General features: G+C 41.6%; 2 protein-coding genes across 9 annotated transcripts in view; one reads left to right on the top strand and one right to left on the bottom strand.

The window, feature by feature from the left end:
* TADA2A (transcriptional adaptor 2A) overlaps positions 1-18,654 on the bottom strand; it is a 47,774-nt gene extending 29,120 nt beyond the window's left edge. For 3 of the 4 annotated variants that reach the window (XM_080677844.1, XM_080677843.1, XM_080677846.1), the window contains exons 1-5: positions 18,507-18,654; positions 14,649-14,773; positions 12,271-12,377; positions 11,119-11,178; positions 1,925-2,016 (exon numbers count right to left, since the gene is read on the bottom strand). In XM_080677844.1, coding sequence (XP_080533970.1) covers positions 1,925-2,016; positions 11,119-11,178; positions 12,271-12,377; positions 14,649-14,673 — 284 coding nt within the window. In that variant the 5' untranslated portion in view covers positions 14,674-14,773; positions 18,507-18,654. The remainder of the gene's footprint in view (positions 1-1,924; positions 2,017-11,118; positions 11,179-12,270; positions 12,378-14,648; positions 14,774-18,506) is intronic. The other variant, XM_080677845.1, reaches the window with a different exon arrangement.
* Positions 18,655-18,743: 89 nt separating this feature from the next.
* ACACA (acetyl-CoA carboxylase alpha) overlaps positions 18,744-26,332 on the top strand; it is a 249,999-nt gene continuing 242,410 nt past the window's right edge. For 2 of the 5 annotated variants that reach the window (XM_080677837.1, XM_080677835.1), the window contains exon 1: positions 18,744-19,256. In XM_080677837.1, coding sequence (XP_080533963.1) covers positions 19,219-19,256 — 38 coding nt within the window. In that variant the 5' untranslated portion in view covers positions 18,744-19,218. Of the gene's footprint in view, positions 19,257-21,457; positions 21,548-24,093; positions 24,138-26,332 lie in introns of those variants that run through there. The other 3 variants (XM_080677836.1, XM_080677839.1, XM_080677838.1) reach the window with 3 other exon arrangements.

The following is a 26,332-nucleotide window of genomic DNA, read 5'->3' as shown; positions in this document are numbered from 1 at the left end:
TCCTACCATTAACTGTGTGGTGTGAATACTTACTATCTCAATTTCACAGGTGAAAAAAATGAGGCCCAAAGACATTAAGAGAAACTTGCTCAAGAACACAAAGCACATAAGTGACAAAGCCAGAATTTGTTCTCAAGACTCCTGAATCCTAGCCCAGAATGAAGAGGTGGAGGTGAACTCTCTCCATGTCCCCTCTCAATCTCTCTCTTCCACAGGCTTACCTTGTTCTTCTCCTAAGGCATTACTGTGCTCTGCTTTGTGTACTTCAACAATACGTATGTGCATATCTATATGTACATATATATATATTCCCATTCTAGATTATAAACTTTTTCTTATTTGCTCAAGGTTTACTTTATTTTTTTTAATTTCTTTATTGATTAAGGTGTTACATATGTGTGCATATAAGCTTCTTGAGGGCAGGGTGTTATAATTCTTAACTCTAGCACCCTCACCACCACGCTTAATACCTTACAGTAGATAGAGAAACTATAGTATTTTTGTAATCTTTGCTAAGAGGGAAGGGGGACAGGGAGGATTAGCCCATTTTAGAGCATTAGAATGGCTAGCGAAAAATGAAAAAAACAAAAAAGGCCAAAGATGACTACCGAGTGTCTCATAAGTGATCATGTTTTCTATCTTCTTCGGTATTCCCTATAAGACACAATATATTTTTATTATTACACAACTAGAGGCCCGGTGCACGAAAATACGTGCACTCGGTAGGGGGGGTCTCTCAGCCCAGCCTGCACGCTCTCACAATCCAGGACCCCTCGGGTAGGGTCCAGTCCCATCGCAGCATGGCTCTGGTTCCCCAGAGCCTGCGGGCGGAGGAGGGACAAAGAGGCCAGTCCAATGGCAGCATGGCTCCATTCCCACAGCTCCCTCCCACCGCCATGCCGCGAGCGGCCAGGGCCCACAGCTCCCTCTCGCCGCTGCACCGCAGGCAGCCGGGACCCAGGACTGACTCCTGCTGCGGGCCACCAGGACCCAGGACTGACTTCCACTGTACCGGCCGGGACCCTAGCCTAGTGTTCGGTTGTCCATCCGACGTTTAGGTCGTGATGGACCCTGGCTCTTTATATATTAGGATATTTTATTATAACAAATGCTGAATGAATAAAACAAGCAAAATGTGAACTGAACTCATCAAGTTTCCTTCTTCAGAGACCTCAACATAAGGGAGGCAGCATAGTATGTTCTATTAATATCAGGAAAGATTATATATACTAGGAAGTAAGGACAGGGTGGATCTAGTTAAGAGTCCTTCACTAACAAGCTATGTGATCATGAGAAATCATTTCAGATACCTAAGCTTGAGATTCTTCATGAACAAAATATATTTAACAAAGTCTCTGTTGTCTAGTTCATAAAAATGGTATCATCAGTGTCAAAGTACTCCCAAATAATAAAAATGAAAGCAGTGGGAAAGTGTTACTACCTAACGCAACAGCAATACCTACTGTTCAATTCTGCCAAACTTGGACTAAGGCAGGTATTGAAAGCTAAAAATAGGGAATGCAAATAGGAAGTCTGTCAAACTTGAATCTTAGGTAAGCTGTGGCCATCTACCAAAAGTCTAACACAGTTAAATGACGAGGCCATCCATAGCCAAGAATTCACAAAATCAGAAAGGAGCAATGACTAATGAATCTAAATTTCCCCACTACTCAGAAAGAATAACTAGCCTTCCCTATGTTGATCCATTCAAAATGGTCTTTTAGAGCTTCCCAGTCACAGACCATGAAACATCCTATATCTCCCTGTGAGGCATTTCAGAGGACTTGTCTTTAAGTCATGGATCAATAGAAAAGCAACATATGATCCCCAAACTTCTTTTTCTGAGGCTCCTTCCTTTACCCTTCACAGCATCTTTTTCTCTGAGCTCACTAGGGCAGGACAAGCCCTAACACCAAGCTCTTACCAATTTCCAAAGCCACAGTCCATCACAGCTTCTAAAAGGGCCATTTCTTCTTGAGCAGTCCAGCTGGGGTCAAGAACAGGAAAATCTGAGGTCTAAAAAAGAAAAGGTTTTGCCTAAGAATAGATATAGAAATGGAACCTAGTAACCTCAACTGTAATACTTATTTATGTCCTTTACAATACCTATTCTATTTTACTACCTATTCACATGGTGGTCTAACACATTACTCCTATTTCCACCATCAAGGTTCTCCAAAAATATTATCACCCATAAAGTCCATGTAACTCACACAGAAATATAAGCATTTTTAAACTTAGCACAAAGGTAGAGATAAATATTATAGTATGCTTCCATTTAGGTAAGGGGGAAATCACGTGTGTGTGTAATTTATAATGGAAGAATAAACAATACATAGTAGAGAAATCTCCGGTAAGTAAACTACATCAAGCCTTAATTAAATTTTTTCACTTGTAATGCTGATGGTAAGATGCCCATGGAATTACACTGGTGTCAGAATAAGCCAAAGGAAAATGGTCTGGTTAAATGGAAAGATCTCAAGTTTGGCTTATGAAAGGGCCCCGACCCCTTGTTAACCTTTGGTCAAGGGTATGCTTGTGTATTTCCAGAAAACTCCTCCAAGACTGTGTGGATTCCTGCAAGGAATATTCAACGTGCATCTGAGAGAGGAACTGACCAGACAACTCCAGTAGTCCCAAGCAACACACTGAAGATAAAAAGTGGGAGGAGAATGAGACAGAGGAGAAACAGTCCAGAGATGACCTGGGGGATGGTGAAGAAGCCTTGCCATGCTAGCAGTCACCAGTTGTGCGATGGTGCAGGTTGCCCTGCACAAAGCCAAAGAAGGTCAGACCTGCATTGTCATTGCCCACCGCCTGTCCACCATTCAGAACTCGAATATCATTGCTGTCATGTCACAGGGGACAGTGACTGAGAAGGGAACCCATAAAGAACTGATGGTGCAGAAAGGAGCCTACTACAAACTAGTTCCTTAGATGCCTGACAACAATTTTAAAAGGACGTAAAAGAACTCAATCTTTTTCATTTGATCTCCCTACATTTGACTCTTAGCATAACCACTATTGTCTGTCTCATTCTTGTTCTTATTATGTTTAATTCTAGTCTGCAGATGCGAAATGAAAACTCTTAAAAGGACTCAAGCCCTGCAGATGGCATATACCTTTCTAAATTTATTAAGAAAACAAAAAGGGGGAGCCCTAACCAGTTTGGCTCAGTGGATAGAGCATCGGCCTGCGGACTGAAGGGTCCCAGGTTCGATTCCGGTCAAGGGCATGTACCTTGGTTGCGGGCACATCCCCAGTAGGGGGTGTGCAGGAGGCAGCTGATTGATGTTTCTCTCTCATCAATGTTTCTAACTCTCTATTCCTCTCCTTTCCTCTCTGTAAGAAAGCAATAAAATATGTTTTTAAGAAAAGGGGGAAATGCCAGAGGCTAAAACCAACAGTAATTAGCATATTATGCAAAAAGACCCATTGGAAGGCCAATGGACTTTGATATTCAGCATAATATTGCCTTGCTGTGGGCTCAATGGCTGAAGGCAATTCCTTAACCTGATAATCCTTTCACTGTTTACCAAATTTTACCTTTGATATGCTTGTATTCATTCCTAAAGGACAAATGTGTATTCAAGTGAATAAAAGCAGACGGGACCCAGAAGATGGGAGCTTCCCCACCAGAGCGAAGTTTCCGCCTGGCCCCCCATGCCTTCTAAATTCATATTTCTTTTCTAGTGTTTTCATTTGTGCACGGCCCCTTCTTCAGATCCTGAACCCGAGCCGTAATGGATGCAGCGATACATTTAAAAGAAAAGTTTACCTATGGGGAAAGGAGGGAGAAAACAGTGGAGGGGACAGGAATAGAAGCTAGACTCTCAGAACATTCCTTGTTTTGCAGATTTGACTTTGAAACATAAATACTGTATGTAATTATTAAATTTTAAAATCATAAGACTTAAAAAACAAAATGTAACGAACATATCAATTTATTTTAAGGCATAATCACACAGAAGGAAATTATCTCAATTGACTTTAAAATACAATGATTTGTACATCTGTAGAATATACCTTAAAAGTTAAAAGAAACTGCCTGGCTGGTGTTGCTCAGTGTTTGAGCATTGACCCATGAACCAGGAGGTCAGTTTGATCCCAGTCAGGGCTGGTGCTCGGGTTGTGGGCTCGACCCCCAGTAGGGGGTGTGCAGGAGGCAAGCAATCAGTGTGTCTCTCTCATCGATGTTTCTCTCTATCCCTCTCCCTTCCACTCTCTCTAAAAATCAATTTTTAAAAAAAGTAAAAGAAACTGCCAAAATAACTCCTATACTGTTTTCAATAGTGTTGGTATATTCTGAGATTATTGGATGTGGATGTGTTATGGGGTAAAGCAGATAAATAATTGTGCTGGCATCATTGGGTAGTGGGATTTTTGGCTTGGGAGAAAAAGATATAGACATAAGATCTATGAGGTTATGTAAAACCTTGTAGTTTTATAATGGAATTGAAAGTTTTAGTATAAACTCATAATGCATTTTTATCTTAGAATAATTTCCTAACACTGTTCACTGAAAAGGTCTAGAAACAATGATCAACGCAGTAGCAATGAATGCTTCTATTTCCTAGTATGCAGTCTCTAAATACTATTTACCACTAAATACCATTCTTTAAGTGGTACTTGAAGAAAAAGCTGATTCCAGCTTTGGGTCAGGAACTGTTCAAGATGAGACTGGAACATTTTGTCATACTAGAAAGCAAAAAAGCTCTCAAAGACTCAAAGACTCTTAAGTGTCATGTCAAAAGGATTCAGAGACTAACTTGTAGAGGCTCCTACTAACAAAAAATGGAACATTTTGAGCACTAATAAGGATAAAACTGTAAAGGATTGGAACACATAAAGTATTATAAATATCTAAAGGTGCCAGGAAACCAACTCATATTTTAAACCCAGTTAAAAAAGGGGGAGGAAGGGCAGAAATCAAGTACTTATTCTGCCTTTCCTGTACAAACTTTACCTTACATGATAAACTTTTTATAGAATTTAACTCAACTTAAAAGGAGTAACAGAACTAAAAGATAACTACTTTGCAATACCCAATACATTAACAGATCTAGACGATGATCATAAATAATCTGATATAGCCATTAGATCTAACTACCAATTTATAGGAAACAGAAGACAGAGGAACACATTAGTCAGCAAAATCCAGCCTGTATTAATATCTATTAATACCACCAACCCAGTTTTTAAAAAATAAAAATAAAATAAAAACTGTAAGAAATGAAAGAGTGAGGGAAGGTTGGGAAGAAGAAAAACCCACAGAATAGAAAATATATGAGGCAACCAATTGGAATAGATGGGCCTTATTTGTATCCCAATTAGAACAAATTGTAAACGTTGAAAAAAAATTTTATGATGCCACTACATATTCATGATGCCCAAAGAATAGCTAAAGTACAGAAACGGACTATCAGAAGCTAACAAGTGTAAGGAGCAATCAGAATTCTCAGACACTGCTAGTAGAGGTGTAAAAGGACACAACCACGTAGGAAACTTTTTGATAGTTTCTTAAAAGTTAATCATTTATGCCCTAGCCCCGTGGTCGGCAAACTGCGGCTCGCGAGCCACATGCGGCTCTTTGGCCCCTTGAGTGTGGCTCTTCCACAAAATACCACGGCCTGGGCGAGTCTATTTTGAAGAAGTGGCATTAGAAGAAGTTTAAGTTTAAAAAATTTGGCTCTCAAAAGAAATTTCAATCGTTGTACTGTTGATATTTGGCTCTGTTGACTAATGAGTTTGCCGACCACTGCCCTAGCCAGTTTGGCTCAGTGGACAGAGTGTCAGCCTGTGGACCAAAAGGTCCTGGGTTCGATTCCGGTCAATGGCACATACCTAGGTTGCAGGCTCCTCCCTGGCACGGCCCCTGGTCGGGGCTCGTACAGGAGGCAACCAATCGATGTGCTTCTCTCACATCGATGTTTCTCTCTGTCTTTCCTTCTCTCTAAAAATCAATGGAAAATATCTTTGGGTGAGGATTAAAGTAATAATAATGAATAAATTAATCATTATTTGATAACCCAGCAATTCCATTCCTAAGTATTTACCTAAGAAAAATGAAAATAAATATCCACAGAAAGCCTTAAACAAGAATAAGAATGTTCATAGCAGTTTTTATTCTTAATAGCCAACAACTAGGCAAAGCCCAGGTGTCCATCAACAGGATGGATAAACAAACTGTGTTATATTCTTACCATGGAATATTACTTAGAGGAATGAACTATTATATACAACATGAATAGATCTCAAAAACATGCTGAGTGAAAGAAACCAGAAACAGAAATATCTACAGTATAAATCTATTTATATGTAGTTGTAGAATATGCAAAACTGATCTATGATAATAAAAATCAGAAGAGTGATTATTTCAGAGGTAGAGAACAGAGATTTTTTTTAAAAGATTTTATGAAATGACTGGGGAAATGTGAAAGTGACTTGAATTACTTTTAAATTTTAGAGAGAGCTAATAAAGCATTTATAGCTGAAATGATATAATGTCTGGGAGGTTTGCTTCTAAGTAATCTGAAGGATTGGGGTTTTAGATGAACTAAAATAGGCCACGAGTTGATAATTTTAACAGTAAGATAGTTGGTAACAATGGTGGCTCTCAACGAACTTTTCCTGGAATTCACATCCTTGTGTGGTCCCTTCTTATTTAATACAAGTTGGACCTGTGACTTGCTTAAGAAGGCCTAGCAGCTTCCACTTTTGCGCTCTTGGGATTCCTGAGGCACCACGTAAGAAATGTAGCCTCCTTGCTGGAAAGACCATGTGGAAAGGTCACACGGAGAGGGAGAGGCCCTAAGACTACTAAAGAACCCAGGCCTCAGGCAGTGAAGATATTCTAGCTAACTCCCAACCAATGCAAACCATCCTCCTGAGGTGCCAGAGTGTGTGAAAAAAGCCCCTTGGACTTCCACCCCAGCACATCATGTGGAACTGAGAGCTACCCTTGCCATGCCCAATCTGAATTCCTGACCCACAAAACTGTGGGAGATAATATGGTTGTTATTTTAAGCCACAAAGTTTTGCGGTAGCTGTTAGGTAGCAATAGATAGCCGAAATACCATTCTCTCCATTTTAGTATACATTTAAAATTTTCTATAGTTAAGTTTTTAAAAAAGTGACACAAGAAGTCTTCGGATTACACAGGCATTTAGAAATGGTTATATCTTTTGTTAATGACAAAAATACTGTAGTGATTTGTGAAATTACACTACTAATCAGCAATACACATTTATCTGAGCACGTACTATAAATATGCTTAGCACAAGAGGTACTAAGAGACCAAAAAGTGAAATTTCAGGGTCTATGTCTATATTAAATTCATATAATCATTCAATCTGGCAAGTGTCATACATACATGTAAATATGACAACTCATATTTGAAGAGCCAATATTATCTCTAAAAAATGTATTTTATAATATTAGCCTTGACCAACTTTATTTTTAGATAAACAAGAAAGATTTTCTACACCCAAAATAAATAAATGAACATAGTACAGTTTTTCTTAAAGTTTTATCAATGTTATTTAATTCCTGGACCCAATCTCAACCCTACTGAACCAGAGTATCTAACAGCGGGGCTTAGAAATTTACATTTTTAAGAAGCTACCCAGGTGATCTTTCTCCATTAAAGTTTAAGAATCACTGGTATATGCACTGACCAGTTTGGCTCAGTGGATAGAGCGTCGGCCTGCGGACTCAAGGGTCCCAGGTTTGATTCCGGTCAAGGGCATGTACCTTGGTTGAGGGCACATCCCCAGTAGTGGGTGTGCAGGAGGCAGCTGATTGATGTTTCTCTTTCATCAATGTTTCTAATTCTCCTTCTCCCTTCCTCTCTGTAAAAAATCAATAAAATATATTTTAAAAAATAATCACTGGTATAGGTATAAAGGGTCTGATAGAAAGTGGTGCCTTGACTTGTTCAAGGTTCTAAGAGTATAAGACAAAAATAGGCATAGAATTCAGAAACCTTAACACATCACCCACCAAAGCATGAGTAACTTCCAAAATTACAGCACTGTGAGGTGACAAAAGTACTGAAAACCATTTAAAGTTTTCTGAGGCTTCATATGCCAAAAAAATTTTTTATCACATTTTTAGTGGCTTCATGTGTAGAAAGCCAAAATTTGGTCATTATTCCTACTGAAAAAAAGATGTGGAATAGATAGGACTGGTAGAAAAAGAGGGACTATAAGTAACCTCCAAAAGCTCCCCAAAGTGTTTGTATAGGTGTTGAATATATGACAAAAGGATGTAATCAGAAGAAATAAATGGACTTGGAATGAAACTTAGTATTTCCAGGATTATGCAAAAGGCACTGTGCCCAGAACAGCTAGAGAGCTCATGGTCATCTTACAGGGATAACCATCAACCTACTCAACATATATTAATTATTAAGGAATTATTTTCACAATTCAAATGAATAAACGTGTATTCTGGCTCAAGATATTCTTGTGAAAATTTGGGAAAAATAAACCAGCTTTCTGAAGATCTGGTAACCTTGATGAAATTTACTCAAAGCCAACGCTACTCCAACCACACTTCATTCATTTTGCAATTAACAAACAGGAAAAAATGTATTGATATGAGAACATATTCCACATCATATGTTATCAGAGAAATACCAATTAAAACAATTACCACTATACACCTATTAGAATGGCCATTAATCCAGAACAGACAACACTAAATGCTGGTGAGAATGTGGAGTAACAGGAACTCTCATTCACTGCTGCTGGGAATGCAAAATGATACAGCCACCGTAAAAAGATCAGTGATTGCCAGGGGTAAAGGGGAGTGATGGATGTATAGGCAGAGCACAGAGGATTTTTAGGGGCATGAAACTATTTTGTATGATACTATAATGGTGGATACATGACATTACAAACCCTCAGACTGTACAACACCAACAGCGAATGCTAATGTAAACATGGACTTCGGGTGATAATGAAGTATCAATGTAGTTCATCAATTATAACAAATGTTCCACTCTCGTGGGGCTATTGACAATAGGGCAGTCTTAAGTGTTTGTGGGGGCAGATAATATACACTGAGTGGCCAGATTATTATGATTTCTGAACGCATAATAATCTGGCCACTGTGTGTGTGTGTGTGTGTGTGTGTGTGTGTGTGTGTGTGTGTGTGTATTAGAGGCCCGGTGCATGAATTCGTGCATGGGTGGGGTCCGGCCAGCCTGCCCGGGGGAGGGGACATGGACAGTTGGCCGGCCTGCGTGCTGGTCGAACTCCTAGTTGAGGGGACAATTTGCATATTAGCCTTTTATTATATAGGATATACATTGAGTGGTCAGATTATTATGTGTTCAGAGATCATAGTAATCTGGCCACTCCGTGTATAGAAAATCTGTACTTTCTACTTAGTTTTGCTGTGAACCTATAACTGCTCTAAAAAACAAAGTTTAATATAAAAAATGCATTCCAAGTTTTACAATTAGTGAAGAAAGTAGTTAGAAGACAAAGTATTTAGAGAGAGGTTAAGGTACGGCTAGCCAGTTGGCTGCCAAGAACTCTTATTAAGGAACATTTTTTTATTAATTTATTATGGACGGGGATCTGACTCTCAGCATTGCAGGCTCAGAAATTCATCTTAACAGTACCACACAAATGAGACTCAGAGATGCCAATTCACCCTTTCTAAACTTTTAAGAGATTGAGACAGATATACTACAGTGCTGTGGTAGGCATAATTCTAAAAATGACTCCCTTCTACCCCCAGGATTCCTGATTATTCAAACACTAACTACATATTCATGTGAATGAACTCTGCTGATGGGACTAAGGTACTAACCTACTGACCTTAGAATAGGAAGAGTGTCCTGCACTATCCAAATGGGCCCATTGTAATCACATGTGCCCTTAAAAATATAAGAGGGAGGCATTATTACTATCAAATAAATGCACCAGCCAGCACTCTTTCCTGTAAGAAAAACTACATGGTGAACTACAAGTTATGCTCTGATAACTGACAAAACTATCTTGACAAAGGTATACATAACTGCCAAGCAGACAAGATATTACTTTGGCTTACTAAAGTGCCCATTCCTTTGGCTAGAGCGTGGAAATACACTACCGCCGAAACCGGTTTGGCTCAGTGGTAGAGCGTCGGCCTGCGGACTGAAGGGTCCCAGGTTCGATTCCGGTCAAGGGCATGTACCTTGGTTGTGGGCATGTCCCCAGTAGGGGGTGTGCAGGAGGCAGCTGATCGATGTTTCTCTCTCATCGATGTTTCTAACTCTCTATCCCTCTCCCTTCCTCTCTGTAAAAAATCAATAAAATATATTAAGAAATACACTACCAACATCTGCCTCTCATTCCTTAAGAGGTGGTAATACAATTAATCAAATTACAGCCAATTCTTACTCTGGCCTATAAGCCAGTCTGTCTCTTCAAAATGATTTTATGTGTTATATCATTCACTCTATGTTCATTTAAAACTTAACTTCAAAAAGGTAACTAACTTTCCCCATGGAAGGGGGATAGAGTACCAGACATACATTACAACTATCCCCATGAACCACATAAAAATACCATTAGCTAAAACATCGACAATTATGTTTTATCAATGAACCTAAAAAGCAGTGTAGCCCAGCCAGTGTGGCTCAGTGGTTGAGTGTCAACCCATGAACCAGGAGGTCATGGTTCGATTCCCAATTAGGGCACATGCCTGGATTTCCCAGTAGGGGGTTGAGGTGGGTGCAGGAGGCAGCTGATCGACATTTTTCTCTCATCGTTCTCTCTCTCTATCCCTCTTCCTTTCTCTCTCCAAAATCACTAAAAATATATTTAAAAAACAGCGTAACTCTTATGTCAGTAAATCTCAAAAAGTGCTTCCTTTAAATTCTTTCTAAATTTGAAACAAAAATCTGAGTATTTAAAATGATTTTTGGACTTAATAATGCCTCAGTAGATCCATAAAACTGAAAAATTTACTGGGTAATGATTACCTAATTTAGGAGAGGAGGAAAGAAAAGAAAAAGAGAGCCTTGGAGGTGAAAATAAAAAGACTAATTCGCATGTAAGACTTGAAAAATAAACAGAAAAAAAAAAACAAAAAAAAACAAATTCCCTGCAACTTCATCATTACCATTATTTCATAAGTATGATCACTTTGATGCTTCTTGTACTCAAATCCTCGAGTGAAACACTGCAAAAAAGAGAAAAATTAAGTTACCAAAAAGCTACTTCCCCACCCCCCACACTTGGCTGTCTTTTTTTTTTTTAAATTTTTATTGTTTGAAGTATTACAAATAGTAGTACATATGTCTCCTTCCCCCCCCCCCCGTTGACCTCCCCCGCCCCAGCCTCCCCTATCCCCCAGTACATGACTTTACCTGCCCCCCCGCCCAGTGTCTTGTATCCATTGGTTCTGCTTATATGCTTATATATAAGCGTCTACTTTTTGAGACGCTTTCTTAAAGGTTAAAAGATAGTACCCTGGCCAGTGTGGCTCATGGGATGCTTCTTATAATCAATCCAAAAAAATATGGTATTTGTTGTGTGACCTTCAGCAAATTACTTAACCTTCTCCTTGCTTGAGTTTCTTCTATAAAATGGAGAAACTATAATCATATTTACTTTATTGGGTTGTAGTGATGATTTAAGAGTTAAATCATGTATACTAGTAGTACCTAAAATAGTGCCTAACACAGAGTAAGCGCTTATAATTAGTATTACTATTTCCACCATCATCCACAAAATGGTTTACCTTGTTTGTCACCTGCCCAAAGATCACTCTTCAATAAGACAATAAACATTGTGTCACAGGTACTATCAAAAGGAATAACTCTCCTATTCTGTTCCTATAATCTCAATACTTAATACTACTGGCTCAAACAGTGTTAAGCATTAAGTTGATACCTCTGTGAAATATGGGCACACCTCGTTTTACTGTGTTTCATATTATTGCACTTCACAATGTTATGTTGTTTTTTTTATAAATTGAAGTCAAGACCCTCTACTAGCAAAAAGATTACGACTTGCTTTATTGTGAAAGTCACTTTATTACGGGGTCTAGAACCAAACCTGCAATAGCTCTTAGATATGCCTGTATTCAACAGTCTATCTCATCCATCTGCTCTGTTCCCCAACTTTTCACTTCCAGTAAAATGTATACTGGAAGATTGACTGGAACAGATTTAATAAGATATGGGCCTTCTGAACAATCGATAGTCATCTCTGAATTTATTACATCCATAAAAAAAACCTAGGAGAGGCAGGCCTCTCCTTAATGAGATACCTGTAAGCAGAGGAAAAAAGGAGGTGGCCCACATTCTGCACACTTGATATAAGGCTCCATGAGGTAGGAGGAGCAGCCTCGGCAAGGTGGCTTATCAGAGGGATCACCTAGAACAAAAAGAAAAATATACTAGCTTCAAAACACCTTCTGATTATCTTAAGAGCCAGGAGGGTGAAAATCTGCAAATGATTATACTGGTAGTGAGCTATGCTGAAAGTTCATGGAAATAAGAAGAGCTCATTCTAAATAAGAAAAAAAACAAAAATTATGTTCCTTTTTATTTCAGGGTAGCTTTGTTCCTCCCTACAGAGTACCTACTACTTTAAACAGCATCTAAGTAGATATGGCCCCTATAGAGAAATTTACAAACACAGGTTTTAACTGGAAGTTTCATAATACCCATAACATTTTTTTCAGGGGAAAAATGCTCACCCAACACTGGCCAGGGCTTCCTCATTCTTTTTAATGGATGAATAATACTCCATCATATCAATTATCTAACCTAATGGTTCTCAACTATCCTCTAGGAAAGCATTTTGGAAATCTGAGATGCTTTTTTGTTGTCACAAGGACTAGGGAACACTACTGGCACTTAGCCGGCAGGCACCAGAGATGCCTAAGACATTCCTCCACAACAAAGAATTGGCCTGTATCTGCACAACTTTCAAATGTCCCACCAGATATTCAAGTAAGTAAAAAAACCTATTCAAAATTACATGACCAAGAACCCAGTTCCATATTACATAAAACAAAATGTTTTTGATAGTTTTTATATTGAATTTTCCAGAAAAGCAACTGCATGTACTACCAGAGATTTTATCTTGTTTTGTTCAGAACTTTACCAAGAGTTATTCAAGCTTGTGGTATTTGAGTCACCAACACATCACACATGAATCATTCATGGTGCATGTGTAGTTGTAAGATGCCGTGATTCAATATATGCATGCTAGTATCTGACTACTTAAGTCATTTTGTCTTCTACTATAATCATGTCTAAACATATTGAGATGCATATTATTTTATTATAAATTCCATTATTTCTTTATAAATTACTTCTCTTTTATTTAGCCTTTGTGTTATAGTTAGGGCATTATTGTTTTTATTTCTTTGAAATCATGGTTGTAGATACGTTATGTTATCTATGTATTTAATTTCCAAACAGTAAAAGGGGTTTTAAAAATATTATTTAAAAAAAAAAAAATCACTGGGTCTCATGAGGTTGAGAACAACTAATTTACACAGTTCCCTATTGGTGGACATTTATAATAATAGTTTCCAATTATTTACTATTATAAAGAATGCTGAGATGAATGTTCTTGTATATACAGCTTTTCACATTTTGTTCCTTAGGATATGTATTTTCCTAGAACTAAAACTGGTATACAGAGCATTTTTGATATATATAGTCAAAGTGTCCTTCACAAAGGTACACTTTTTTATAAACTAGGAGTAGAAAACTTTTCTGACTTAGGAGTAGGGAAAGGCTTTATCATCATTCAAAATCCAAGGGAATAAAAGGTTAATAAATTGGAGTGCAAAAACAAAGCCAACAAACAAAAAACTCTTTCTTGGCAAAAAACACCAGAAGCAAAGTAAAAAAGCTAATAAGTTGAAAATATCTGCAAATATATCATAAAGGGCTAAAATCCCTAATATTACAAAGAACTTTTAAAAATTGAGAAGGGCCCTGGCCAGTGTGGCTCTGTTGCTTGGGCATTGTCCCATGCACTTGAAAACTTACAAGTTTGATTCCCAGTCAAGGGCACATGCCAGGTTGATGGGAAAAGGGTATTATTTCCTTTTTTCTACCAGACATTATTTCTTATCAAGGCATCACAAATGTGTTACGGGGAACCCGTCTGCTTTTTAAAGAAATCCATCCAGCCCAGTCCGTGTGGCTCAGTAGTTGAGCATCAACCTATAAACCATGAGATCATGGTTGGATTCCTGGTCAGGGCACATGCCCAGGTTGTAAGTTCAGTCCCCAGTAGGAGGCATGCAGGAAGCAGCCAATCAATGATTCTCTTTCATCATTGATGTTTCTATCTCTCTTTCCCTCTTCCTTCCTCTTTGAAACCAGTAAAAAATAAAAAAAATAAATAAAAAAAGGTAAAATAAATCCATCTGCAGGTTAATCATACTATGTTTGGTCCATTTGATCTTAGTTTTCTTATAAGATCTAGGGTGATATGTTTGTGTCATATGTTCAGCGGGCAATCAATAAATATTGATTTTACTTTGAGTTGATACTCTTATTCCTTTAGGATCAGATTCACAGGGCTTTGTTTAACTTCAAAGTGCTTATTTTTCCTCTTTGATCAACTTCTACTTCAGTTTGCTATTAATATTCACCTGAGACTTGTTCACACAGTACTTACTGCTAAAGGAACCCAAACGGTCCATTCCTTAATTGGCAAAGACTGCTGCTTTGATCTTCCTCAATGCAGTGTCCCTTCAAGGAGATTTCAGAACTGGCCAACACTCACCAAAGCTTGATGACCCCCTATGAGCAAACAAATTGCACATGGATCAGGAAATAATTCAAAGGGACAAGATAAAGAGAAAATAATGCAATGTACTCAACTCTACTACATCCGAGTTCTGTAACATTAAGCAAATATTTTATCTCTATAAGCCTGTTTCCCCCTCGATAAAATGGGTATGATTATAATAGTGTCTACCTCCTAGAGGTGTTGTAAGGATTAACTATCAAAATCCATATAAATTATGTACCATGGTGGCCAGCCCATAGTAAGCCCTCTACAAAAGCTACACAGTCCTAATAGACAACTATTGGTTTTCTCTGCCCACATCACTCCTCTCCTTAGCCCCCTTCCTTTGGGAAACTGACTCTCAGACATTTCATATGGTTCAGTGGGGTTGCCAATTGAAATGCGTCATTCTCTACCCTCACAATAGCTAAAGCAACCAGATCTCCTCTTAGAGAAATCTGAATTTAAGACATACAAGGACAGAAGGCAGATGGAGCTCAAACATTCATTAGTCAAATATTTGGTCCATGAGCTCTGGCTGCTGAGATCCCCATCTCCAAAGGTGGCCCGACTATTTTAGTTTTTTGGGTTTTTTTCTTATTTCTCTATCTTTCCAATACTTTAATTTGAATGAATTCTGTTGCTAGAAACCAAGGAATCCTATCTATTAGAACGAACATTTGTTCAGTAATTTACTCTTTGAATAAATATTCAATAGGTATGTCCAATGTACAGTTTCTTCCTAAAGGCAAAATGAAATCATTTTCCACACTAAGGCAAGAAAATAGCCCAGACAGTGTAGCTCACTGGTTGAGCGTTGACCCATGCACCAAGAGGTCACCAGTTCAATTCCCAGTCAGGGCACATGCCCAGGTTTCAGGCTCCATCCCCAGAATGGGGGGTGCAGAGGCAGCCTAATGATGTTTCTTGCTCATCTCACTCAACAATGTTTCTCTCTCTCTCCCTCCCACCCTTCCTCTCTCTCTAAAATCAGTAAAATAATATTTTTTTTTAAACAGTCACTGTGGAATAAAAGTAACAAAAAAAACCCAACCCACATCCCTCCTTCTTTTATACTCTCACTAGAGGCCCGGTGCATGAAATTCGTGAATGGGGGGGTGGGAAGGGGGGTGTCCCTCAGCCCAGCCTGCACCCTCTCCAATCTGGGACTCCACTGGGATCGGGCCTAAACGGGCAGTCGGACATCCCTCTCACAATCCAGGACTGCTGGCTCCCAACTGCTCACCTGCCTGCCTTCCTGATTGCCCCTAACCGCTTATGCCTGCCAGCCTGATCACCCCCTAGCCACTCCCCTGACAGCCTGATTGATGCCTAACTGCTCCCCTGCCAGCCTGTTTGCCCCTAACTGCCTTCCCCTGCAGGCCTGGTCACCCCTAACTGCCCTCCCCTGAAAAACTGGTACCCCCCAACTGCTCTCCCTGGCAGGCCTGGGTCCCCCCCAACTGCCCTTCCCTGCAGACCCGGTCACCCCCAACTTCCCTCCTCTGCCGGCCGGGTCACCCCTAACTGCCCTCCCCAGCAGGCTTGATCGCCCCCAACTGCCCTCCCTTGCAGGCCTGATCCCTCCCAACTGCCCTCCCCTGCTGGCCTGATCGCCCACAACTGCCCTCAGGCCTGGTCCCTCCCAACTGCCCTCCCCTGCTGGCCATCTTGTGGCGGCCATCTTGTGTCCACATGGGGGCAGTCATCTTTGACCACATGGGGACAGCCATCTTGTGTGTTGGAGTGATGGTCAATCTGCATATTACTCTTTTATTAGATAGGATAGAGGCCTGGTGCATGGGTGGGGGCCAGCTGGTTTGCCCTGAAGGGTGTTCTGGATCAGGGTGGGGGTTCCCTTGGGGCGTGGGGCGGCCTGGGCAAGGGGCCTGTGGTGGTTTGCAGGGCAGCCACGCCCCCCGGTGACCCAAGCAGAGGCCCTGGGATCTGGGATTTATTTATCTTCTACAATTGAAACTTTGTAGCCTAGAGTGGAGCCAAGGCTTCTGCTTGCTCCGTGGTGGCAGCCATTTCTGTTGGGATTTACGTATCTTCTATAATTAAAACTTTGTAGCCTTAAGTGGAGGCCAAAGCAGGCCAGGGTTGCAGAAGCTTGGCTTCCTCCATCGCCGCGGGCAACCCTAGCCTCCTGCTCTCTCCAGCTCCGTGGCTGCTGCCATTTCTGTTGGGATTTATTTATCTTCTATAATTGAAACTTTGTAGCACTGAGTGGAGGCCTGGGCTGGCAAGGGCAGGCGGAAAGCTTGGCTTCCTCCATTGCCAGGGAAACCCAAGCCTCCCTCCTGCTCTCTGTGACTGCAGCCATCTTGGTTGGGTTTATTTGCATATTCCCTCCTGATTGGCTGGTGGGCGTGGCTGGTGGGTGTGGCTGGTGGATGTAGCAGAGAGATGGTTAATTTGCATATTACTCTTTTATTAGATAGGATAGTTTTTACCTATCTCTTTTCTGGTGTTTTTCACATTCTAATTTGTGAGGATTATTTCTGCATGCATATTTCCCCAAATTTTTAGATTAAATAAAAGCAGGGACTACATCCCATACAAATTTGTATGCTTTAAAAGTACCAAGCACACAGAAAGAACCCAGTAAAAACAAATGTAATAGACAAATAAATGTCTTTTTTTGCAGTGGGCCAGGGTAGAGTAATTCTCCCTCCCTCTGCTTTAGTCTCAGGAAAAAGTTAGTCTTTCAAGAAAAATGAATTTGGCAAGGAGTATTATGCACTTGATAACACAATAATGACCAACATTTATTGAACTTGTCTCATATGCCAGATATTGTGGTACCACTGTATGTGGATTATTTCTTTGAACCTTCTGAGGCACGATGCTGTTTAAAGGAAAGGAAGCCCTGAAAGACTGTCACTTGTACAATGTCTTACAGGTAGCAAACAGCGGCGCCATTTCAACAGAGGCTGAGAGAGAGAGGGTCAAGTTAAGGATGTATAAACAGTCTGATAAACACTTGATGTCATAAACAACAATCTATAATAATAAAAGCGTAATATGCTAATTAGACAGGACATCCTTCCAGACAAAGCTGAGGCTGTGAGGGAAGCCAGTGCCAGCAGCCGGGGGAAGAAAGGCCTACTCTTGCACGAATTTCGTGCATGGGGCCTCTAGTATTTCAATAAACGGTATCTTCTTTCTTCTTCTCACGAGACATTTCTGACAGTAACATCCATGAAAGTATGAGTGCTAGCTCCAAGTCAACATTTACCAAATTCAAACACGTAACGGGGAGGACGGAAGGCAAGCGAACAACAGCATTCAGTGTGGTGCAGAGGACAGGTGCGGGCTGTGGAGTTTTGCAGACAAATTTCAAATTCTCCCTTAGTTCCTTATTAGCTGTAGGACCTTGGGCAAGTCATTTTACCGGAGCCTCAGTCAGCCTGAGCTGTAAATAAGGAAGCTTAAGTGCCTACTGTATGTGTAAGGCCTATTTGAAAACCCAATGGGAAACGTGGGTAGGGACGTGACTCACAGAGGCGGTCGTTAGCCTGGTTGCGCGCTGCACTGCAGAGGCAGGAATGCAGAGTCTGAGACAGCTCGCAGACACCCCAGGCTCGCCGAGGGGCGGGGCCTGGTGGGTCATGCCCCGCCCCGTCCTCCCCGACAACGCGACGTGGCCGGCCGCCTCCCGCCCGTCCTCGTGCCGCGTCTTCCCGGTCACCGGGGCCCGCACCCTGACCCCGACCCCCCACCGCACCTCTTAGTCCTCACCTCCTTTTCGTCCGGCTAGAGGGGCTCGAGCCCGCCGCCGCCGTCCCGCAGCGCCCCGTGCCTCACCTCGCCGTGTACCCCTCCTCCACGCCGAGGAGCAGCCAGCCACATGCGCGCCCTGGGCTGCGCGCTCGCTCCCGAGCGGCGCAAGCGCGAGCTTGCCCCTCCCCCTCGCGCCCGCCGCGCGCCGCGCGCCCGCCGTCTCCGCCCCTTTCCCTCCGGGGCCTTCGCGTACTGCTCGCCGTTGCCACCCTCTCGGCCGGCGCCCGGGCCTCTCCGCGAGCCCGCTGCTGCCCTCTGGCAGAGGCCTGGGAGGACGCGGGTGAGCCGCTTGCCTGACTGAGTCCGACCAGTAATCGCTTTTCCCCGGAGGTGCGTTGCGGGTCACCAGAGGCTCGCCGGGGCGAAGTGACGACTGATCCCCTCCGGAGTGCCCTCCGTGAGGCGGGACGGGCCGGTACTGCCCTGCTTTTGTGTTTTTAACATTCTCACCCCTGTTGCAGCAAAGGAAATTGAGGCTACGGGACTCAGTGTCCGCCTCTGGAATCCGGGTGTTGGAGTGCTGCTCATGGATTTTCCAGACTGAATGGTTTAAGGGTGTGCAGGGTACGTTTTATTCCGATGCTTCTGGACAGTCGACATTACCTCCTTTGGAGAGAACCAGCCCCTCTTTGGGCTTCAGAGGCCCAGATTGAGGCGCAATGATGAGAGGATGTGGTGGTCCACTCTGATGTCAATCTTGAGGGCTAGGTATGTCCTAACTCTTATTACTACTAATTCTTATAATAGCTACCCTATGTCGAGTATGTATTGCATGCCAGGCATTGTACAAAGGAGGTTACATGCATGGTCTCATTTAATCTTCCAAAACAACGTTGTGAGAGGCACTATTTCCCCATTTTCAAGGTGAAGACATTTAGACTCTGGTTTATAAATAATTTGGGATCGCACTGCTACAAAGTGTTGGCCACGGAGATTCAAACTGTGGTCTATCTTAACCATTAGGCTGGTACATCTATTTAGAAGTTTGTCTTTCATAACTTTGCCTAACCTCTTTTAGAATTCATTTACATGGCCTATGAGGCTTTTTTATTCATTTTTTAGTATGTAAGAGACAAGTTCATTGTAAAAAAAAATCAGAAAATTCACATGAGCAAAAAGAATGTAAAAAGCAGCTCTCGAACGTTAAACAGTTAACATTTTGCTATATGCTTTGCAGACATTTTCCTGTGCATCAATAAATATAGAGTCGTTTTACATTAGTTGTATCCTGAAACCTATTTATTCATTCAACAAATATTTAATGAGCAGACATTGTTCTGGGTGCTAGGAATTCAGCAGTGAACAAAATAAAGTCAGCGTCTTATAATAGTGGGGGAGGATGACAATAAGCAATCCTATATAATAAAAGCCTAATATGCTAAGTATCTGGTCAGCTGTTCAACCAATCAAAGTGTAATATGCTAATTATATGTTAAGGCTGCTCAACCACTTGCTATGATGTGCACCGACCACCAGGGGGCAGATGCTCTGACCCATAGGTTAGCTTGCTGCTGGGGTCTGGCTGATCAGGACTGAGCGAGATGAGCCAGACACACCCTGGAGTTCTCCCGGGGTCCCTCCCCAGCTGGCCAGCTTCCCATATCCCTCCCCAGCCCCTATCATGCACTGGTGGGGTCCCTCGGCCTGGCCTGCGCCCTCTCACAATCTGGGACCCCTTGGGAGATGTCAGAGAGCTGGTTTTGACCCAATCCCTCAGGCCAGGCCAAGGGACCCCACTGGTGCACGAATTCATGCACCAGGCTTCTAGTAACAGAATATATTGCTAAATAAAGATAATGCCCAGTGATGTGTCAAGTTTTATGGGGGGGAAAGTCAGGATAAAGGACTAGGAAGGATGTGGGGAATGCTCTTTTAGATAGGATAGACAAAGAAGGCCTCTTAAGGGAAGAGCACATAGGTAGAAATCTAATCATTAAATGAGGGAAGCAGCTATGTGGATTTTTAGAGGGAATCTATTCTAGGAGAAGAAAAATGGCAATTGGCAGTGGCCCTAAGATAGGGGCTTGGTTGGCATGTTGGAGAAGAAGCAAGGAGACCATATGGCTGGAGCACACCAAATTAGAGAAATAAGGTGAGGAACATAGGCAGAAGCCCGATTATGTATCATCTGACTTTGGATTTGGTTGGACTTTGGATTTTATTGGGACATGATAGAATACAATGGAAGGGTTGAGAGCCCAGGAGTAATCAGATTTGCTTTAAAAGGATTTCTCTGGAAGCTGTGTGGAGAATAGATGGTAGAAACATTAAAAATGCCCTTTAAAGCATGAACTGCCCTTTTACACAGCAATTGTTCAACAGATAGTTTATTAACATTGGTGTTTCACCTACACCTTTACAACCACTCTCACATTCTCCACAAAGAGGAGATAGGGTCAAACACTTAGGACTTACCTTCATGTCTTTTTCACCTAAACTGACTGGCTAGGGCATATATCCAGAACTGGACATCATGGTTGTCAACCTGAATATGAATTATTAATGTACAGTTGTGGAAAAATAGTCCCACATAATACTGGGATCTATTCATTAAAAACATTGCATTTAAACACCTGAAAATTACCCTTCCTCTTCGATGGATGTTAGGCCCTTATTAGAATTCTAAGCCCCTGTTTAGACATTGTGCTTAAGAAAGATATGGAGAAATGGAAATGCGCAGTGAGAAGGATAGCACTGATAAGGAACAGATTTGGAGGAAAATAAAAGTTCTTTTTCAAATCTGTGTTTTGTAATAATCTGAGTGAAAATGACATATATGAGTTTAGAGCTCAGAGGAGAGGCCAAGGCTAAAATTGTGTAATTGTGTTAGAATTGTTTCTTTGGATATGTGTCTTCTTTAGACAGAGCTTGAGGACAGACACTGTGTCTTTTCTTCTTTGTAACCTCAGTGCCCAGAAGTGCATCCTGGATGAATATTTGTGAAATGAGCGAGTAAAGGCAAAGGTATGGATGAAGTCACTCAGACAAAACTGTATAAGGTAAACAGAGAAGATATCCAATCTTTGCTTTCACTGGAGGTTCAAGCACCTGAACATGGCTTACAAGTAGGGTGACTGTAAGTTCCAATTTGCTCAGGACAGTCCTGGTTTACTCCTACTATTGTCCCCGTATAATTAGTGACATTGTCTCATTTCACTCTCAGAAGTGTCTCAGTTTGTACAATAAATTATATGGTCACTGTTTGAGAAGGCCCTTCAGGGCTTAGTGTCTTCCTATTTCTGTGTCATCACTGCCCCATCTCACATTTCATTCTCCAGCCGACGGAAGCACCTCAGCTTTCTCTTATGCACTCTGTTCCTTCCAGGCTTCCTTTACCAAGGTACCTGCACTTCAACTTAAACATCACTTCCCCAGCAACTCCTCTCCTGGCCCCAAGTCTGAGTTAAGTAGACCCTTTACATGCTTCCAGTGCAGCTTATATTTACCTGGCATAGCAGAGAGAACTGTCTTGTTCCCCTCACTAAACGTGTATAAAGGAATCTGAAAAAAAAAACAACACAAAAAAACACCTTTTATCCTTTTTAAGTTGAAATTTAATAACATTCAAGATTAGTTCATGTTGGGCTAATATTGTGGAAAACTGAACTTTAGGACTTAGCACATTCTCCAAGCCCTTTTACTCATAACTAATTTAGGAAATTGACTTTGAAACCCAACTAGGAAAATTGTATCGTACTGTCAGGCTCTGTGATGTGACTGCCATTGACTAAGTCCAGAATATCCCAACAACTCTTCAACTACTAAGTTTCAGTGATTTGAATCAAAAGTGTAGTTTCCGAGCTTCCCTCCCTCCCTATGGAAATGATTCTCTACCGTTTTTAATACTTACTATGGCCAGAGTGCTGAAAGACTTTATAAACTTTATTTCATCTAATGTTCTTCCTATAAACTGAGGTGGCTTTTTGTGTTTTATTTGTTGTGTTGCTAATCCTCACTGATTTTTAGAGAGAGTGGAAGGGAGGGAGGTGGGGGAGAGAAAGAAAGAGAGAGACACATCCATCATTTGTCTCACGCATCCCTATCAGGGTGCCCTTGATCAGGAATCGACCCCTCCACCCTTCGGTGTACGAGCTGATGCTCTAACCAAAGAGAAACACCTGCCAGAGCTGAGGTGGCTCTTTATAGTTTTGTATACAAATTGATAAAAACAGAAAGTCTACAAGTCTAGCTATGCCTTCTAGGTTTCAACTTCCTCCCCTTTAAACTCTGAGATATACCCAATCAATGTAAATTAGCCAGAGATTCCAGTCCTCGGCCGAGCCCTTTGCCAATTACAAAGGCTCTTCAAGTCACGGAGTCTTTCTGTGATGCACTCAGTAGAGAGGCCTTCACCCCACAAAAGGCCTGAGCCTCAAGGATGTAAGTTCTCAAGACCTAGTTCAGGACTGGTTCCTCCTTAGCCTCTGCTACTGCCTCTTGCGTCAGGAGCATTGCCATCCTTCCTGCCCACATCCCCCATCACTCTATGCCTCTCTATCTTTGTCTCTTTGTGGCAACCCTAGTCAAAGGAATTAGAGAATCCTTTTCCTTCCAGGAGGTTCCTAAAGTGCTTATTTAATTTGATCCACCCAAATTATGACCAGTCTGCAGAGGAAGGGTTGAGGCACCTCTGCTAATTTACCTAAAGAAATGTAAGGTTTACCTATAGCCATTTCTCCACACAGTGAGACTTGTCTGGGGATGCTTCTGCATAAGTAGGAGGGTCCTAAAGATCTCGAAGGTGAACAAGAGGGGAAAATATTTTCTGCATAAGAGCCCTGCTGCAACCTACTTTACAGATAAGGAAAAATGAGTCCCAAAGAGGTAAAATCACTTACACGATAAACATATCCTCCAGTGAAGATTAAAAAAAAAAAGTTGTTCTAGATTAGATTGGCTAGTGCTCAGCATTAGAATTTTGTCATTATTTAAATCAGTAATTGTCAACTAGAAATAGGTAGGTTTCCAGAACAGAACACCAAGCCATGTTACCAGGTAGTACAACTAGAATTAAAACCACAGCTGTCCAGAGATGCCTGTGGAAATCGCCCTGACACACTGAGGCTGGGTTCCTTGGGCCTCCTGGGAGAATAGGTATTGCTTAGGGCTAGGCTTGGCTCTACCGGGCTAGGCCCCGCCCTTCGGGATTGGGTTCGGCTTTCTGGGGCTAGAATAGAAAAAGCAGATCTGTACAGTGTAACTAATAAACTTCCTCTGACTAGTTAAAATGGAAGTTAGCAGGAATCAAGATTTACATAATGTTATGGCCATTACACAGAGTTTTCATGAATTTAAACCTTTGCTACCCCATTTCTTCTGCCTCTTCCTATCTCACTGGCTGCTTTTTTTTTTTTTAATATATCATTTAAAAAAATTTTTTTAAATATATTTTTATTGATTTCATAGAGGAACGGAGAGGGAGAAAGAGACATAGAAACATCAATGATGAGAGAGAATGACCAATCAGCTGTTTCCTGCACGCCCTCCGCTGGGGACCCAGCCTGCAACCCAGGCATGTGCCCCTGACTGGAATTGAACCAGGGAACCTTCAGTCAGCAGGCCAGCACTCTATCCACTGAGCCAAACCGGGTAGGGCTCACTGACTGCTTTTGATCTACAAAAAGTGCAGGATATCAGTGTCATGATTCACCAGGCTTTGAGTAGAATCCACAAAGTTAGGAAAACTGGGAATGTATTGTTGCTGTGTAACTTCTGTTTATTGGAAAACCTTAAAATGCCTACACAGCAGCCTAGCTACATACTTTTCAGCCTACTATACAGGGCTTCCACCTTTTGACTGTCAAACAGGCTCCGAAAATATTTTGCATCATTCGATGACAGGCAGTTTATATTCTTTGCAACCAACAAGTGCTTAATGTTTGAATTATGATTTGTAAGGAACCTGACACAGTGTAATATAATTTAAAAAGCATGACTTTAAAACTTTCCTTAACTTGAATCCTGTCACCAGCTTTTACTACCTTTAAGAATTTAAGCAAGTTATTATCTGTGCCTCTTTTCTCATATGTAAAATTAAAAATAGAATACTTATAAGAGTTTTATGATGATGTGTATATAGTACCTAATTTATGGTGGTAGACAGATCCTATATAATAAAAGGGTAATATGCAAATTGACCCTAAAGGCCAAAAGACCGGGAACAGGTCACTATGACGTGCACTGACCACCAGGGGGAAGACGCTCAATGCAGGAGCTGCCCCCTGGTGGTCCATCAAGCTGGGCTGACGGCTGCAAGCACAGCAGTGGTGGCGGGAGCCTCTCCTGCCTCCTCGGCAGTGCTAAGGATGTATGACTGCAGCTTGGGCCCGCTCCAAGACCTAAGCCGGAAGGTGGACATCCCCCAAGGGAGCGGGTCCAAGGGAGCAGGCCTAAGCCGGCAGGTGGACATCCCCTGAGTGGTCCCGGACTGCAAGAGGGCACAAGCTGGGCTGAGTGATACCCCCCCGCCCCGCCTGAGTGCACAAATTTTCGTGCACCGGTCCTCTAGTAAATTATAATGGTAATTTTAATTCTGTAAATGCTCCATGAAATAACCCTGGGGCTTGTTTAGGAGTTGTTCTAGATTGTGGGTTGTGGGTTTGTTCACCAGTTGGGGCATGTACAGGAGGCACCATCAATGTTTCTCTCTCCCCTTTCCTCTCTCTAAAATCAATAAACATATCCAGAACAGAACACCAAGCAATGAAACAGAATTTCTTTTGCTCCCTGCTTCTTTAGTACCTTTTTCACTACAAAAGTATTAGAGTGGGCCCTGGCCAGTATGGCTTACTTGGTTGGGCACCCTCCTGTGCACTGAAGGGTTGCTGGTTCAATTCCTGGTTGAGGCATATGCCCAGGTTGTGGGCTGGGGGTGTGTCAGAGGCAGCCGATTGATGTTACACTCTCACATTGATGTTTCTCTCTTCCCCTCTCCCTTCCTGTCTATAATAATAAAAGCATAATATGCTAATTAGACCAGATGTCCCTCCAGACATCCTTCCAGATGACCTTCTGGACAAAGCTGCAGTGGTGGGGGGCCGAGGCAGCCGCTGCTGCGGCGGGGCCGAGCCCCTTGAACAAATTTTGTACATCGGGCCTCTAGTAAACAGTAAAAATCTATAAAACAAAACAAAAAAGTAATGGAGTGTACATTATCTGACAGGTCATGGGGCAAATGCATAGTTGTAATCTAGGACAATTAATCCTGACTTACCTTGAATGCAGAACAAACTCAGAAGCTCTGTCCCATTTAATTAATGTAAATAGTGAACAGACTTATGTATTATGATCAATTAACTATAAGACTGTTCCTCATGGTACCGAGCAAGTTCTTTACTATTGTAATCAAAACTAACAAGGTTAATCTGATGCATATTTAATGATATGTGTAATTGTTGTGCTGCATGATAATTAGACCTTAAATGCTAAGCTATTTACATAAATTACTGTAATTAGTTATTTTTACACAGCCAAACACATTTTTTGGTGTTTGCTCACTTTTTACTTCTCTAGAATCTATAATCATGGCAAGGACAACAGTTTTCTCTGAAACCCTTTTCTATTTAATCACCTGTTCACCAGATAAACTGTTGTTAAGCAAAGTTCACTGCTACCTATTCAGTGCTAACAGGAGTTCCCAGTCTGGGATGTGGTGAAGGGAGGAACTTTGAGTGAAGGGTTTCCAGTGAATCAGCTCAAGTGAAGCAGCTCAAGCTAAGCTGCTCAGATGAAGTAGCAAAGTAGCCTATATTACAGGTCTAGTGTTGCCAAGTGTTATAGCTCTA

The sequence above is a fragment of the Plecotus auritus genome (genome assembly GCF_963455305.1).
Source record: "Plecotus auritus genome assembly, chromosome: 7".
Taxonomy (NCBI): Eukaryota; Metazoa; Chordata; class Mammalia; order Chiroptera; family Vespertilionidae; genus Plecotus; species Plecotus auritus.
The sequence above is the reverse complement of the archived record's forward strand: the minus strand, read 5'-3'. Positions and strand labels throughout refer to the sequence as shown.